The sequence below is a fragment of the Mus pahari genome, chromosome 3 (assembly GCF_900095145.1).
Source record: "Mus pahari chromosome 3, PAHARI_EIJ_v1.1, whole genome shotgun sequence".
NCBI lineage: Eukaryota > Metazoa > Chordata > Mammalia > Rodentia > Muridae > Mus > Mus pahari.
Window position 1 is genome coordinate 11,758,331 of NC_034592.1, and position 16,013 is coordinate 11,774,343.

Genomic DNA, 16,013 nt, shown 5'->3' on the forward strand with positions numbered 1-16,013 from the left:
TTCCAAGGCAGGGTCTGAGTTCAGCACACCTCACTATCAATCCCTACAAAGAGCATACTTGCTCTGTCTGGAGCCAGGGATGACCACACAGAAGACTCTACGAGGGCAGATAGGTTCATGACACCTCCTACCCCACACTCACTCTTGGGACACAAGACTGGATGGCTACAGCACTATAACTTGTGAAGATGGGCCTCTTGCTCTGGGCCCTGAGTGTCACCTGCTACTTTTCTGAAGGCACCAGGGGTCCAGGGCACTATAGTCCCAGTGAGAGCAATGAAGGAAGAGCAGAGACCAGAGGCCTGCTCACACCACCAGCTTAAGTAAGTTGGGTTCCTGTGCCCACTGACTAGTTGAAAACTCTTCCTCAGGGCTCAGTTTCTCCTTCATTCATTGATGGAGGTGACCAATATGGTGACTGGGTAGGCAGTATGATATCAGCATGTCAAATGAGACCTTGCCAACTACGTCTATCCTCCTAGACTGTACCACCTCTAGACACCTTTTGGGAGCAGAAACCGTGTAGTAGAGGCTGCGTTGGCACAGGGGCCACTGGAGTCCCTCCTACATATACTTCTTTTCTGTCTGCCTGGAGGCCAAGGTAGAGGTACTGGCCAGTTTTGTGTGTCAGCTTGACACAAGCTGGAGTTATCACTGAGAAAGGAGCCTCCCTTGAGGGAATGCCTCCATGAGATCCAGTTGTAAGGCATTTCCTCAATTAGTGATCAAGGGTGGGAGGGCCCGTTGTGGGTGGTGCCATCCCTGGGCTGGTGGTCCTGGGTTCTATTAGAGAGCAGGCTGAGCAAGCCAGGGGAAGCAAGCCAGTAAGGAACATCCCTCCATGGCCTCTGCATCAGCTCCTGCTTCCTGACCTGCTTGAGTTCCAGTTCTGACTTCCTTTGGTGATGAACAGCAATGTGGAATTGTAAGCTGAATAAACCCTTTCCTACCCTACTTGCTTCTTGGTCCTGATGTTTGTGCAGGAATACAAACCCTGACTAAGACAGTAGACAAGAGCCTTTTGGGAAGAATAAATAGAAAGCGAACAACTGCACAGGCCTCCTTGACAGAGACAGTACAGTTCTGGTGTTGGAAGTGAAGTGCTCTATGTATGGAACCAACCCTCTGTCACAAGTGAAGAGTGGACATGTTCTATAGGCTACAAACCAGCACACCTGAACAATAGCATTAAGGCTTGCAGAAATGTCCGGAAGTTGTTGTGTCGGTTGATACTGGTAGCATCATCAAGGGCAATGTTTCCAAAAACCTGAAATGTAGAAAATAACAGAGTATACATGCTGAGTGTTGGGGGCCATGACTAGGTAAGAGAAAGCGTGCATGCAATATTGTGGACGGCACAAGGGATAGGGTGGCTGGCAGCACAGACAAGCTTTTAGTGGAACACACTCGCGCACTGTGCTTCAGCGTGTGCAGCTGGGGCTCTGAGGCTACCCACAGATGCACGTCTGAGCAAGCAGGACAAATGATTTGGGCTTGGGCTCTGCTTTGAGTAAGAAAGTCCCTTTCAGGTCACTTGCTAATGCAACACTGTAAGTAGGTTGGTAACGACTCGGGAAGTGTTCTTTGGAATCTCTGGGACAAACAGCGCAATAGGCTTTGGGGCAATTTGATAGGCTGTTTTCAGGGTGAGAAATGCAGATGAGTCAAGAACCATACTGAGTTTAACACTCAGACTATAACTGAAAGTCTATAAACTATCATATTTCCACAAAGATCAGGGAAACACATGCTACTGAATGCCCATAAACAAAAGCAACATAAAACATGCTTGTTCACTTTTAAGTAGCACCAGATCTCAGAAAACTTCAATCCAAAATGAGTTTTAGAACTCAGCTAAAGGTCAAGTCTTTGGCACCTCCCACCCCAAATCAATAGTCAACCCACTCCCATCTCCACTGTGAGGAGTAGTCAAGGCCTGCAGCTGGGCAGCTGATTTTCATCTCTCCCCCAAAGAATTAGCACAGTGTTCTCTGACAAGATAAAAGAAAAGCTAAGTTATTGTCAAGTTCAACGATCTGTGGGATTCTGCTTATACACTGGGAAGAATTTTGTCAGGAACATCTGGCCTGAAAAGGATACTGGCTGCCAGACAACACAATGGCTGGATGTCAGTCGGATGCTAATCTAAAACAAGCAAGTGCCTCAGCATCCTAAGCCCTGTGGACCTCACTTTCAAAAACACCTAAATATAGCTTCCCAGAGAAATGAGACTGGGCGGCAGGGGTCGCTGAGCCCCCACCCATGTGCTGCTTTGGTCTCCTCTGCCATCAAGCAGTGTTTTTGAGGGTTAGTTCACTCAGTGTTTATACCATGTCTGCTTCACAGATAATGATAACCTCATTGTATTATGATCACTTAATGACAGTGACCCGTACCCTTCACCCAGCGACAGGAGACCTGTGTCCAATCCAGTCTGGGCAGGTGGCACCCACCTGCATGCCGATGATGGCGTAGATGAAGAACAGCATGGCAATGAGGAGGCACACGTAGGGCAGCGCCTGGAAACACATGAGCACATCAGCTCCAGGGCATTCCTGAGTCAACACACACCTCAGCCTGGTCCAACTCCACCCACTGACCACTGAGTCCTGCCAGCAGCAAGTGGCCTTGTCTGCTTATCCGTGACTCAAGAGCAAAAGCCTGGCTCAGAGTTGTATGGGCATTAGCAAAATAACCCGTTACTCAGTCATAACACCTTTAGAAAACTGCCTCAGGATAAACACATGCCAAAGAGGCACAGTTGACCTGCCCCAACTCAGCCTTCCAGAGGAGGGTCCACTCTGGGTGGAAGAGAGGAAGCTTGGTAAAGGACGCTCAAAGGGAGCTGTCCAGGCACCACAGGAGCCCTGCTTTACCTTAAAGGACTGGACAAAGGTCCACAGCAGGATGCGGATGGTGTATCCCTGGCGAAGCAGCTTGATCAGCCGTGCCGCCCGGAAGAGGCGAAGGAAGCTCAGGTTGATGAAGTTGTTCTGCAAAAAAGAAGCACTGTTTCCAAATCTTTTGAGTCGCTCTCAAAAAGGGCAGACTGGCTGCTTCCATCCTACAAACTCTCCTCAAGTCCCTGTGACCCCGAAGAAATGTATTAAGAGAAATAAAAATAAAGTCATTGCTTTAGTCTAAGCAGCAGCTGGCTGCCAGAAAACCTTCCCCCAAAAAGTGCATCACTGTAAGTCACTCCTCATGAAGCAAGTCAGAGAAAAGTCCCTTCACACCGGGGCTGTTCCCCAACAGCGAGGGGCACAAAGAAAAGCTTCCAAAGTCCCTCCCTTCTGTCAGCTAGTGCTGGGAGGTCACCTCCAGTACTGGTCGTCTGACCAGATACTCCCCAGTGGGCATTCCTGAAGTGGCCCCTTCCTGAGCTTACCAGCCAATCTTCCTTTCTGGGGTCAATCAGTAAAGGCCTTGCCTGGATGAGCCACTGGCACTGGCTGGTTTCTCTGCAATCTGTTCAGGTATCAGCAAGCACTCTCATAAAGGGACATATATGGTCACTGCTGTTCTTGCCATAGGAGCCTCTGCTCTAGAGAACCCAGGACATTTGCCATTGCTCCCTCAATCAGGGGTTCAAAACCAATCACACATACACACACACACACACACACACACACACACACACACACACACTCCAAAGATTACCTGACCCTGGGCACCTTGAATTATTGGCAGGCCTTTTCAGAGTTCTGGCTCTGGGGAGGTATCCATGCACTGCGACAGGTACCTGTGCGGCCAGGTGTCTTATGCCTGTTTAGATACCTGGTATCTATACTATCACCTGAAAGCAACTTCCTGTCATTTAGCATTTGTCAATATGTAAGCAGCTCAAGCTCATACATATTTGTGTCGTCAAATTCAGTGACAAATAAAAAGGAAAGAGAAGAGATGTGTTGAATGAAACAGTAGAACCAGTCAGCGCATGCAGAGAGAGGCAGGGCAAGCCTGAGAAGACGCTCCAGGGCTGCCCATCTTGGCAGAGCATACATTCCGCAGGGGTCGGGTTCACATTTACTTCCAATGGACATGTCTGCCTTGTCTATTGCTCCCATTCTTGGGGACAGCCATTTGTGGTTCTCAACAAGAACAATAACAGTTTTGCACTGTCTATGCAAGTAGTGGGGATAGATACCTTGAATAAGATGGCTCTGGACAGGATGTTGTTGTAGCCCTCGAAACAGTATGCAGGAGGGTCTACGGACACAAACGGGGCTCAAACTATGTCCAAATCAGTAAGGGGGCAAATATCACCCCAGAGTATGGCCCTGAAAGACGGCACAGCCTGGCAGATCCTAAACTGAAATGAAGACAGTCTCACTAGTAGACATGGAGGCCAAGAAATCTGTCCACTAACACCAAAAGAGACCTTTGAACAAGATGAGCAGACAGGGAGACAAGTACCTACCCCTCTCTGGGATTCTACTTTGAAACTATCTGTTCAGCTTGTTTTGAGGGACATGGATTATAGTAATACAACACTTGCCCACATCAAAGCAGTCTGTACCTAGGTACCTGTCACAGAGAAGACGTCCTGAAGATTTGAGGGCTTGCCTGTAGTAAAGGGAGGACAGCGGACAACCGGAATGGTGAAGAGACCCTGGAAATGCCTAGATGAGCTGGGGGTGGGAACCCAAGACTGAACCACAGTCATCTCCACTTTGTTAACAAAGGTTTACACCCCTTCCCAGGCTTTTCTCTTGGGAGCTTCATAGAGCTCAGGACTGGGTGCAGCAGTGATGGACAGGCAACCCTAGAATGCCGTGAGACTAGATGGTGATGCCCCAAACACAGAGCAATGCATGAGGCACCACCATGCCAAGCACATGCAGGATGGCAACGACTACAAGCAGACAGTGGTGCACCCTGTGCTTTCATCTCTGGCTTGGTCATGTCACTGGTGGTGAGCACACATGTTCTGTTCTTCCAAGACCCATGGTTTCTGCTGCACAGGTTTCTGCTGCATGGTTTCTCCACTAGCAGAATTGTCCTTGTTTTCAACCTCACTAAGCCATGGGTAGTCTCACTGCAAGTACCACTGACCCTGGGGAGACATTAGTCCCTAACACTTTTCCTCAGCCTCCTTGCTCACAACCTAGAGACAACAGAGGTATTCATAGGGATAATTGGTGGTGGGGGGAGGAGGCTGAAAGTACACTAAGCATTGTAAGACAATCCCAACAAGGATGGCTGGACTGACTAAGGCCTGGAATCCAACCCTACTATGGCCTCTAGTTAGTCACGAGACAGAGAAAACTTGTTCCTCAATGTCACCTGAGCATAAAGCCCAGACCTATGGACACCTGCTGGTCAAACACCATACCAGAGAATAAAATCCTGCAGCTCTAAACCAGCCACTCTCTTTCCTTCATTATAAAGAGGTGAGATTTTGAGGGAGTGGGGAGAGGGAAAGAGGCAGACAGACATTAGGTGCTCATGTATGCTATGAAGAGGAAGGTAAGGGACAGGGAGGTGAAACTGTGTGGCCTGGCTGGAGGCCATAAAGAAAACAAGCTATGTGTGTTTCTGCAGGATCAATGTAAAATTCCAGTTAAAAACTCCACATGAAGCATTTAGCCTCTGTAACAGAATTAAATATCTGCCTGTGTGAATGAACTTCCATAGCCTCAACAGAAGATAAGCTGCTGCCAAACTCCAGAAAAGGCCTTTGAGGTCCACAGGAGCCCGAGCAAGGCATGCTTGCAGATCTATGCTATACAAATGGACATGGATGGAATCCCTGTGCTCTAACACACTAGGGCAGAGCCTCCGCCTACTCAGGCCCTATACAAACTGTGCTGAATCATGGAGTTCTAGTCTCCAAACCCTCCCTAAACCTTATTGCCTCAGCTCAAACACTCTTAGGAGGGCCTGTCTACAAAGGACTTCTGCTACTGGGGTGCAGTGGTTTGAAGATGTCCCCTGTAGGTCTTGGACAATGGAATACTTAAACAGCCTCAGGATATTTAAACAGCCTCCAGTTAGGGATATTTGTGGAGGATAAGAAGGTGTGGCCTTGCTGGAGGAAGTATGTCACTAGGGGTGGGCTTTGAGGTTTCAAAGGGATTGCATCTCTTGGCCTTCATCTTATGGTTTGAAATGTGAGCTCTCTATAGCTGCTCCAGCCCATCCCTACCTGCCCGCACACCTGTCATCATAGTCCCTGCTATTATCGTGATAAACTCCTATAGCTTTGCAGTGGTAAGTCCCAAATAAGGTTTTCCTTTTGTAAGTTGCCTTGATCATTTTGTTTTATCACAGTAACAGAAACTAAGATTAATGCATGGGGTGCAACAGAAACCGTGGAGCCACATGGTCGAGGACCAAACGTACTCTACAAAAACTCAAATCTGACTGAGTTTCGGCCGAAAGATCTGCCCTCAGTACTGCTAACTACCCCCGCCTCCCAAAACCCCACTGCTTCTCCTCAGACAGATCAAAAGACAATCTTAGAGGTGTTGAGAAACCCTTGCTGCTTTAAATAGTACACAACGAGGCCAGAGGTGACTAAGCACAGTGAAATCCTGCTCACGCCTCTGAAGGCAGTGGGCAGAAACCACGGAATAGGAGAAGAGAGACGGACAAGCAGAGAAAGACACGTAAGAACTTTAAAGTTGTGAACCAACCGTTTCCTACATGGGATGTTTTCATGGGTGGGTATTTGCATGTTATTTACAAATTGGGGTGGTTTGAGCAGCAGGTGCACAACATACAGACGGAGACATGGGTTTTCGCATTGTATGTTGGTTGGATGGCGTGAGTCAGCAGGTAGGTTAAGGTAAATCAAGAACAAAAAAACAAGAAACAAAAGAGAAGATGAGTCACCAACAGAAGCAGAAACTTGAGCTCTAAACTGTAACTAGAAAACGCAGGCTTTTGTTAAACCACAGAATTTTCTGAAAGTGTATCCATTCAAAGCATGTTCTTGAAATCTATAGGTTATGCAGACAATGGGATCCATTTGCATTTTTGTTTGTAATGCAAATCCAAAGATGAGTCACAGACACAGTTATTTTTTATTTCCAGGCAAAGAAATCAATGTCAGTTTTATGAACACTCAGAGCCCTCTTCTAGGCCTCCCTGCAATATCTGCTGGGTTTTAAGTTGGGGAAGGAAACTGACACTCAAATTTTTGCCTAAGGAAAAAGGGGAATTTGCAAAGAAAGTCTGTAAAATGAAACACACACACAGAAAGCTGATCAACGACATGATGGCTTTCTTTTCTCCCCATCTCCTCCAGGCATAGCCTGAGCTCCAAGAGCAAGTGGCTGAGTTTTCATCATACTCAGCCCCCAACCATAATGCTCCCCGACTCCCAGCAGCCTTGTGATGCTTCAGACGTACACAGTCAGAGGCTGCCACAGCTAGCCACGCAGCTGCACAGGCACAGAATGGCTGGCTATTTTTGCTTTTGCACCACAGGCCTCTACCTGGAACAAAGCTCTACACTGTAGAAGTGTCCACCAGTTTCTGGCCCTTGCCTGCACCCCTCTTTTTAGATATTTTCAGCAATCAGCAGTTCAGGTTTCTCTCTAGGAAGGAGATGTGAAAACTCCCTCACACTGCCCTTATAATTAGGAGTCTGATGCTTGGGTCACTTTATCTGGTAAATAAAGAGTCCTGTTTCCAGGGAGGAAGCACACAGATAACGGAAAAGCAGCAAGTGTCTTCCTCAGAAACCACACGGGGACTAATACTTCAGGGTTACATGCCCTGACTTTCAGAGTCTCTGAGACCAGGAACTGAGAAGACAAAACACTTTGCTTTTCTATTTAAATGCCAGGTTCAGGTTTTCTTTTTGCAATAATTACATCATTAGCATTGTAAAACCATGAAACATCATATATACAAACAAGTATATTAATCTGAAGAAAAATAAAGATAAATACCCATGTATTCACCATTCAGCCTAAAAACTATCACCATCACTTTTTAATTCTTCTTCTCTTGATGATACCTAGATGTGATAGCAATCTTTAATTCTTATCAATAATTGCTTGTCCTTACAGTGTTACCATCAACTCTTAAGAGCATTCAGTATGTGCTTGCCTACTCTTGGCCTTTGCAATGGTAGCTTGTACAAACTGTTCGACTTGTTCAAACATGGCTCTAATAGTGAGTTGCATCCACACTGATGTGGGTATCACTTATACTTACACCACTGTCTTCTCAGGATTCACACACCGCGATAGTTAACACATCGCATCGGTGATGGCATATACCTCTGTGTCACTATAGCATCCATAGGAAGAGCTAGGCTGGATATATATGTCTTACCAACATTTTAGCTTCTGTAAAGTTTTCTATATAGGTTATACCGTTGACAACTGTGTGAGTTTTAGATGGCTTATGTCCTGTCAACCCTGAGCATTAGAATGTCTAGTGAATGACAGGCCGGTTAGGACAAATGGCAGCTCAATGTCTTCAGGTTATAATTTTCTGATTATAAATCAGGTTGGCTACCTTCCCCTATGCTAACTGGCCATTTATAGTTTCTAATTTGTAAGCTTCCCACTTTTGTGTGTATTTTTCTTCTTCACAGAACATCCTTGCTTCTTGAAACCTTCCATGACCTGCTTTTGTAGCCTCCTAGGCTGGCCCCTGCTCATCTCCTTGGTCACTGCTATTGGAATGTCCCAGTACTCAGCCACTCATCCTTCACTGACCTCATCCAGTCTTCCACATCTAATATTTTATATACTCACTGCCACAAAGTTCATGCAACCAGCCTGGCTTTCTTCACTAAATTCCAAGTCTATTTGCCCAATAGCCTCAAGGAAGTATATCAGGAAATACAAAGCTAAGATGTATAGCTAAACCCCAAACTTCCTCAACAAACCTATTCCTGTGATACACACATCATCAGTCACACAACCGTACATCTTTCCCAGTTCTAGTCACAGTAATCCATTTCCCAAGTACTTAGACCACACACCTCATGTCACTTTGCCTCACCTTTCATGGCCATATCTGGTTCACCCACTGCTCTGTCTTCAAATTATAGTTAGAATCCAATAGGTTCTCACCCACAGTTCACCCCACAATTCCAAAGCCTGACTCCTAGCAGAAAGTTGTACACACTATACATGTCCCAGAGACCTCAGCATCTCAAGGCCAGAACCCAAAACAGGATTCACTTCTTTCCTGGAGGGGTGGGAGGGTTCCTAGTAACTTCCAGAAGTGAGATATTCCCTGGAACCCCCTAGGAACCTTTAGCTAGTAACTAACAGAAGTTGATAAAGACTTTCTCAACTTCCTTGTCACTTGACAGAATGATAGGTATGGTTCACTCTCGCTTGGAACTCCCTATGGGATAACTTCTTTAGTAAATACCTTTTGTGGCTGGCCACTCTGTTCTCTGGAACTCACTACTTCCCTACAGTATTCCCAAGTTTAACTTCCAAATGAAAATTTTGCACCGAACTTTTGACTTAGGCTCTGTTTCTGGGAGGGCCAATGAAGACAGCTACTGTGCCTCATTCTCCACAAAGTAGCTCGATGCATGTCTTAATATCCAGATTATATTATACCCCTGTACAAAACTGCTTACTCTAGATAGAAGCCCAAGTTACGTTTTGACACAAGGCTATATATATATATATATTCCCTGCTCATGCTAATAGCACAGCACTCCCTATATAGAGTAACGAACAGAAGTTGAACCTGAAGGACCTCCTTCCAAATATGGCTGGTTGTCCTGCTGAGTTTGATTAGGAGTGCTTAGATGAGTATACATAAGAGGTTATGTGATAGAACATGGGATACTTTGCAATGGCTATATCACTAAAGAAAATGGCACCTTTCCCAGCAACATTTAACCACCAATAGTCCCTCAGGGATAGGTAGGGCCCCATGAGTCTCTCTCCAATCTCTGATGAAATGATGTGCTCAGTTTTGTGCCCAGGGGTAACCACATGGCACACAGTTTCATTTATCTGAGTGTTCATGTGTGTATGGTTTTACAGGTATATATTTACATATTCATGTGAAGGCCAAAGTCAACCTTCAGGTCTCAGCCTCATTACTTTGTTGTGTTGGTTTTTTGTTTTTTGTTTTTTGTTTCAGACAGGGTCAATATCAAACTGACCAGAACCAATAGAACATCATCTCAGAGCAAGCAAAGGAAGTACATGGAAGACAGTGACCTAAGGATGACTTATTAGGGGACAAATACATCACCCAGAAGAAAGAAAGAAACAAAACAAACAGTGTGACTGTAGCCACAGCACTGGACATGTACTTTATGGAGATGGAATATTCAACCTCAAGTTCACCAGTGCCCCATGGAGGGACCTGGAGCTCTCACCAGCCCTACAGGAATGCAGGGCCAACTCTGTGTTCATCTTCTCTCAACTTTGGGATCAATGTAGGTCCTGTTCTGAAGCTGGGAAACTTCCACAAAGAACACAAAAAGCTATGGCAGTCACATGATTGAAAGGGGACTTCCTCATGCCATGCAAAGATTTTCCATATTGGCCAGTAACTATAGTTAGTATCTTAACTATTGTGAAAAGCAGAGCTGCAGCTACAAGACAGACAGGAGAGAAGTCCACCTGGGACTTGGATCTCCCAAGACTGTTCCAGATGCCACAGCCAATCTTAAACTGTGACTGGATTACCAGCCTAACCAGAGGTAGACAAAGGAACAGCAAACAGAAGCAGTTCGAAGTAAGGATGTGGATTGCCTCATCGAGCCAGAAACCGGAGCAGTAGAGGCTCAGCCATCTGTCTGCAACTCTAAAAATGAGCGAAGAGACACAACTTCAGGTCAACTTGAACTAACATACCAGAGCTCTAGTCTGCCTCTCAAGGAACCAGAAGGTAATCTCTGAAGATGCCCTACACATACAATGTGAGCTCTGAGTAAAAGAGCCAGGTAAAAGCCTATACTCCACCGTGCTTCTGTGGCAATGGCACCAGTGGTGTCCCTTAGCTACACAACAACAAACGCAGTCAGAGGCCACTTCACCCCCACACATGCCCTCCGGACAGCCAGGGGCTGCACAGTTCTTTGCCTCCTACAGTTCAGGGGTGAGATCCTGCCATTTCCGTTCACTGCAGAGACCCCTCTGATGGGGGCCCTGCCCCATCTTACAGGTGCCTGAGGGTGACTTAAATCCTCCTTACTTGGTTCAGAATGGCATTACTTATGCTTCTCTCACCATAGCTGTTTCCTAGTCCCTACCTACTTTTTCTTATTAAAAAGTAACGTTTATACGAATAGCCACTTCAGCAGCTGCTCCTAGAGATGAGGTTTTTTTATGTTTCCAGTTTAATATGTTATACTAAAACTGGTGCTTCATGATTCCAACTCTGAAATCTGTTGAGTTTAATGTCCTGATACAGGACATGTTTTAAATATTATCCATATGTGGTTTTGGTTTTTGTTTTTTGTTTTGTTTGATTGTTGTTGTTGTTGGTGGTGGGTTTATTTGAAACAGGGTTTCTCTGTGTAGCTCTGGCTGTCCTAGAACTCACTCTGTAGAACAAACAGCCTGGCCTTGAACTCAGAGATCCGCCTGCATCTGCCTCCCAAGTGCTAGGATTAAGGCGTGCGCCACCACTGCCCAGGATATGTTTAATGGAAGAATCTCTAAATAGAGAAGTAGAGACTTAATAATATAAATTCTTGCTGGATTACAAATTCTTACTGGGTTTGGCTTATATATTTTTGATGCCAAGTTGTGAAATCCATCTGATACATGCACAGGCACATTAGATTCCCGTGTTCTTGGTCAGCTGTTACCATGGAGCTCCAGGAGACTCTTAGGCTAACAACTTGAAACCTCTGAGAACCACTTTTAAAAAGATGTATTTAGTTTATGTGTATGATTGTTTTGTCTACATTCATGGCTGTGCACCACTTGCATGTCTGTGTCCAAGGAATTAAGAAGAGGTTGTCAGATCCCCTGGGTTTGGGGTTACAGATGGTTGTGAGCCTCCACGCAGGTGCTGGGAATTAAAGCCAGGGTCCTTTCCAAGAGCAGTCAGTGTTTTTAACTGCTGAACCATCTCTCCAACCCCAGAACTACATTCTTATCCAAGAAGAGCAAGTGCTGACCCAACACCCAGTCATCTGGCTCCATCTCTGGAGACCAGCAGTAACAGCCACCCATCCTGAAACTCCTAGGGGCTCATGATAAGGCAGTTACAGTGGGCCCTGGGGAAGCACCTAGGGGTCAACCTCTAGAAGGAAGCCACTTTGGACCCTGGATGGGGGACAGGAAATGCTACTTACCGCAATCTCTGTTACTAAAATATCAGTAATACTTCCCAAAACCGTGACAAAGTCAAAGACGTTCCAGGCATCTCTGAAGTAGTTCTAGAGAAAAAGAGGGCAGTCAGTGCTGATGGCTTCCCTGGGCAAGGAGCCGAGGGTAGTGGTCAAGGGTGATTGATGCTTAACATAAGGGCAATGACAAGCAGATGTCACAGCAGGCATGCAAATACTTCCAGACTGGGTAAAGGCATAACTGAGAGCTAAAGGTCCAAAAGGGGGATCTCAGGCTTGCATGCCTCCTGGCCCAAGGTAGGGTAAGACTCGAGCAACTGAGAGCAAAGCAGCTCTTCCTCAGGACATTCACAGGGAAGGACACCAGAATGCAGCGCATCAAAAAGCAAAGAGCGAGTTGCGGTACATACCAATACCCCAAAGGCGATGATCTTCAGTATGCACTCCATCGAGAACATGGATGTGAAGACAATGTTCAGGCATTTCAGCATCAGCTCATACTCGTAAGGTGCATCATAGAACTGCCCGGAGAAATAAGGGCTGATGGCTGTGGATGCATTAGCCCCCCACAACTGGAAGCAACCTAATTTCCTGACTACACAATGGGTAGAGAAAGATCTACATCTGCCTGTATCTGGGTTACCTCCTCTTGCTCTTTCCAGGTCTTCTATAACCCTTTCAGTGCCTCAGCTACAAATCAGAGAGAATGGATTGCACAGGCAACTTGTGCCAGCAAGGAGACCTACCACCGCTGGGCCTCAAAATAAGACCCATACCCAAGTTTTACTGCAGTCTGAGAAAGCTGAAATTTACAAGATCCATAAGGGTTCTTCCCCAGGATTACAGAAACAGTAAACAATGGCTTGGGGGAGGGCCCGATGCGTCTAGTTAGAGAGGATTCTCAGACATGTTGAGCTGCCTACAAGTTGTGCAGAGCTCTTCAGTTACAGCTTTTGAGAGTCATAACCTATGTAGAGGTAAGTTTTTCGGTGACACAGCCACATTTGTTCTGTCCCTGTTTCTAAAAGAAACCTCTCGCTCTTATAAACCCCAATAAAAATTTATTGGTTCACTTAGTTGAACTTTGGTAGAATTGTTACTTGATAAATTATGGGTTCCCTATCTGGAGTGAATAGGAAAGAGGTGGCAGGGTGAGGGGAGGGAAGAGAGAGAGAATGAATGTATGTGTGTACTACCTGTATATATTTGTATGCGTGTCTGTGTGTGTCTGAGTATATCTGCATGTGTGTGTGTCTATGTGTGTGTGTGTGTGTGTGTGTGTGTGTGTGTGTGTGTGTGAGAGAGAGAGAGAGAGAGAGAGAGAGAGAGAGAAACACGAATGAGCATGTCTACCCTGGCTCCTCACACACAACAAGCCCTAGCAAGTACATGGTGGGACTTACATACCTTCATCATCAGCACCACTGTGTTGAGGGCTATCATAGCCATGATGAAGTACTCAAAGGGTGGAGAGACCACAAATGTCCACGTCTTATACTGGAACGACTGTTTGTTTTGAGGCATGTACCGTGTCAGGGGCTTGGCGCTGATGGCAAAATCAATGCAAGCCCTCTGTAGGGAGAGAAGGGAGCCATGAACTCAAAGCATTGCCCACTACAACGGGAACTTCCTCACCATACCCTTTCAGGGAACCCAGAGAAGAGGAGGCAGCAGAGGCAGCTAAGCTCCCTCTAAGTAGGTCCAACTGATCTGCAGTCTCTATGTGCAGAAAAAAAAGAGGCCCTGCCTATGCCAGCCACAAGCCATGCCCATATAGAAGGAAGACTGGTCATCTTCCCCAGAGTGCCTATGTCCCGGGGTCCCACACAACATTAACCTACCTCATTCTTTTCTAGGCTGCATTCAGACATCACCTTGTCCCCCTGTTCCTGGAAGGTGATAATGATCAAGGCCACAAAGATGTTGACAAAGAAAAAAGGGAAGACCACAAAGTAGACCACGTAGAAGATGGAGAGCTCCATCCGGAACCCGGGGCTGGGCCCCTGTTCCTCATAGGTGGCATCCACAGAGTGTTTCAGCACCCTAAGGAAGGGGAGAGCACACGTCAGGAGAGCTACCAAGGGAGCCTGGGTCTGCACCTCAGTGTTAGACCTCAGAGATAAGACTTAGCTCTGCATCTCAAGAATAGGGCTCCACCTCGGGGAGAGGGCACCTCAAGGATAAGGACCTTCATAGAAAGGGCTTGAGTCCTACCCCAAGAATGTGGTTCATTCTTCTGTCTCAGGGATGAAACTCAGTTCTGCCCAAGAGGGACAGGGCTCTTATCTATACCACACCTGACCTCATCATGGGGTTAGAAGTAGGGAAACCACATAGACTCTGCCTCAGTGTACCCCTGCCTAACTAGCTACCACAGTTAGTTTGGCACTCACATGGGCCACCCCTCTCCTGTGGACACTGTGAACAGCGTCAACAAGGCCCAGAGCACATTGTCATAGTGGAAGTCATATTTCTTCCACTGTCGTGGCTGGGCTTCTACTTCTTCCTTCTCATAATCCAAATATTGACCCCTGGAGACAGGAAACAGCAGATGGAGGCAGTTAATGGTAATCAGGTCAAATACCCATGTATTTACAGTCAAGTGGTTGCTGAAAATTCACCAAGACCGTTCCATGTGGAAAGAGACGTCTTCTCAGTGGTAGTGGCAAGACAGTTGCAAACCCACCACCCGAACCTCACTATGTGGTTCATAAAATTGGGCCACTATGACACTAAATCGTTATAGAAATGTATAGACTTCAGAACTAGTTGGTTTCATTGTGTGATTTTTTTTTATAATAAACTTTTATTGAGAATGAAAAAACTGGACTGAAAATGTTTACAAGTCTTTGAAACAAACACATGGTTAGTCTTTATTTGGGAATGGAGTCTTAGCTAGATACTAAAATCATGAACAACAAAAGGGTGAAGGGAAGATGGACTTCAGCAAAACTAAAAACCTTTGTGTCTCAAAAAACACCATGAAAAAGGTAAGAGAGCTGGTGAGCTGGCTTAGTGGGTAAAAGCAGGCACTGTCAGGACAGTACCCTGTGTTCAGTTCCTGAGGTACATGTGAGGTACATGTGAGGTACATGTGAGGGAAGGGGAGAACCAGCTCCCTCAAGCTCTCCTCTGACGTGGAGAGGATGGCATGTGCCACCATCCCCAAATAAATATAAGAAGTCATTTTTAAAAATAAGAGTGCTCTTGGTGTAGTGGTGCACGCCTTCAATCCAGCGTTCAGGAAGCTGAGGCGGGGTGGTGAGCTCCATCTCAGATCTTGTCTCGAAAGAGAGGGAAGAAACTGAAACTGAAAAGATGATCCAAACAATTGGAGAAACTATTGTTAATCTTTACCAACCTGAAAATTGTATTTAGAACATATAAAATATGAGTAAAATTAATACCAAAAAGCAAGCTATTTTTTAAAATGGATAAAATATGTGAACAGGCATTTCTTTCAAAGAAGTCACATGAAAGACCGTGTTCCATATTATCAGCTATCAGAAAGAAAAACAAATCAGAAACATACTGAAGTATCACTTTGTTCCTAGGATAAATATATCTAAATAAAAGCAATCAAGGCATGCAAGATGGCTCAGCAGGCAATGGTGCTTGCTACAGTTTGAACACCTCAGTTCAATTCCTGGGACCTAAGTGGTGGAAGAAGGGATGTTCCCTATGATTGCACTTACTGTGCCATATGAGCACTGCCACTACCTTACTTACACACACACACACACACACACACACACACACACACACACAC

The 16,013-nt window shown here is 45.9% G+C and overlaps 1 protein-coding gene across 16 annotated transcripts in view; it reads right to left on the reverse strand.

Annotated features, from left to right (window-relative positions):
- Cacna1b (calcium voltage-gated channel subunit alpha1 B) overlaps positions 1–16,013 on the reverse strand; it is a 174,868-nt gene that overhangs the window by 32,040 nt on the left and 126,815 nt on the right. For 10 of the 16 annotated variants that reach the window (XM_029537092.1, XM_021193050.2, XM_029537083.1 and 7 more), the window contains 9 exons: positions 14,638–14,775; positions 14,086–14,287; positions 13,652–13,816; positions 12,655–12,765; positions 12,251–12,334; positions 6,639–6,644; positions 2,877–2,993; positions 2,454–2,519; positions 1,176–1,267 (listed from right to left, as the gene is read on the reverse strand). In XM_029537092.1, coding sequence (XP_029392952.1) covers positions 1,176–1,267; positions 2,454–2,519; positions 2,877–2,993; positions 6,639–6,644; positions 12,251–12,334; positions 12,655–12,765; positions 13,652–13,816; positions 14,086–14,287; positions 14,638–14,775 — 981 coding nt within the window. The remainder of the gene's footprint in view (positions 1–1,175; positions 1,268–2,453; positions 2,520–2,876; positions 2,994–6,638; positions 6,645–12,250; positions 12,335–12,654; positions 12,766–13,651; positions 13,817–14,085; positions 14,288–14,637; positions 14,776–16,013) is intronic. The other 6 variants (XM_021193049.2, XM_029537094.1, XM_029537091.1 and 3 more) reach the window with 1 other exon arrangement.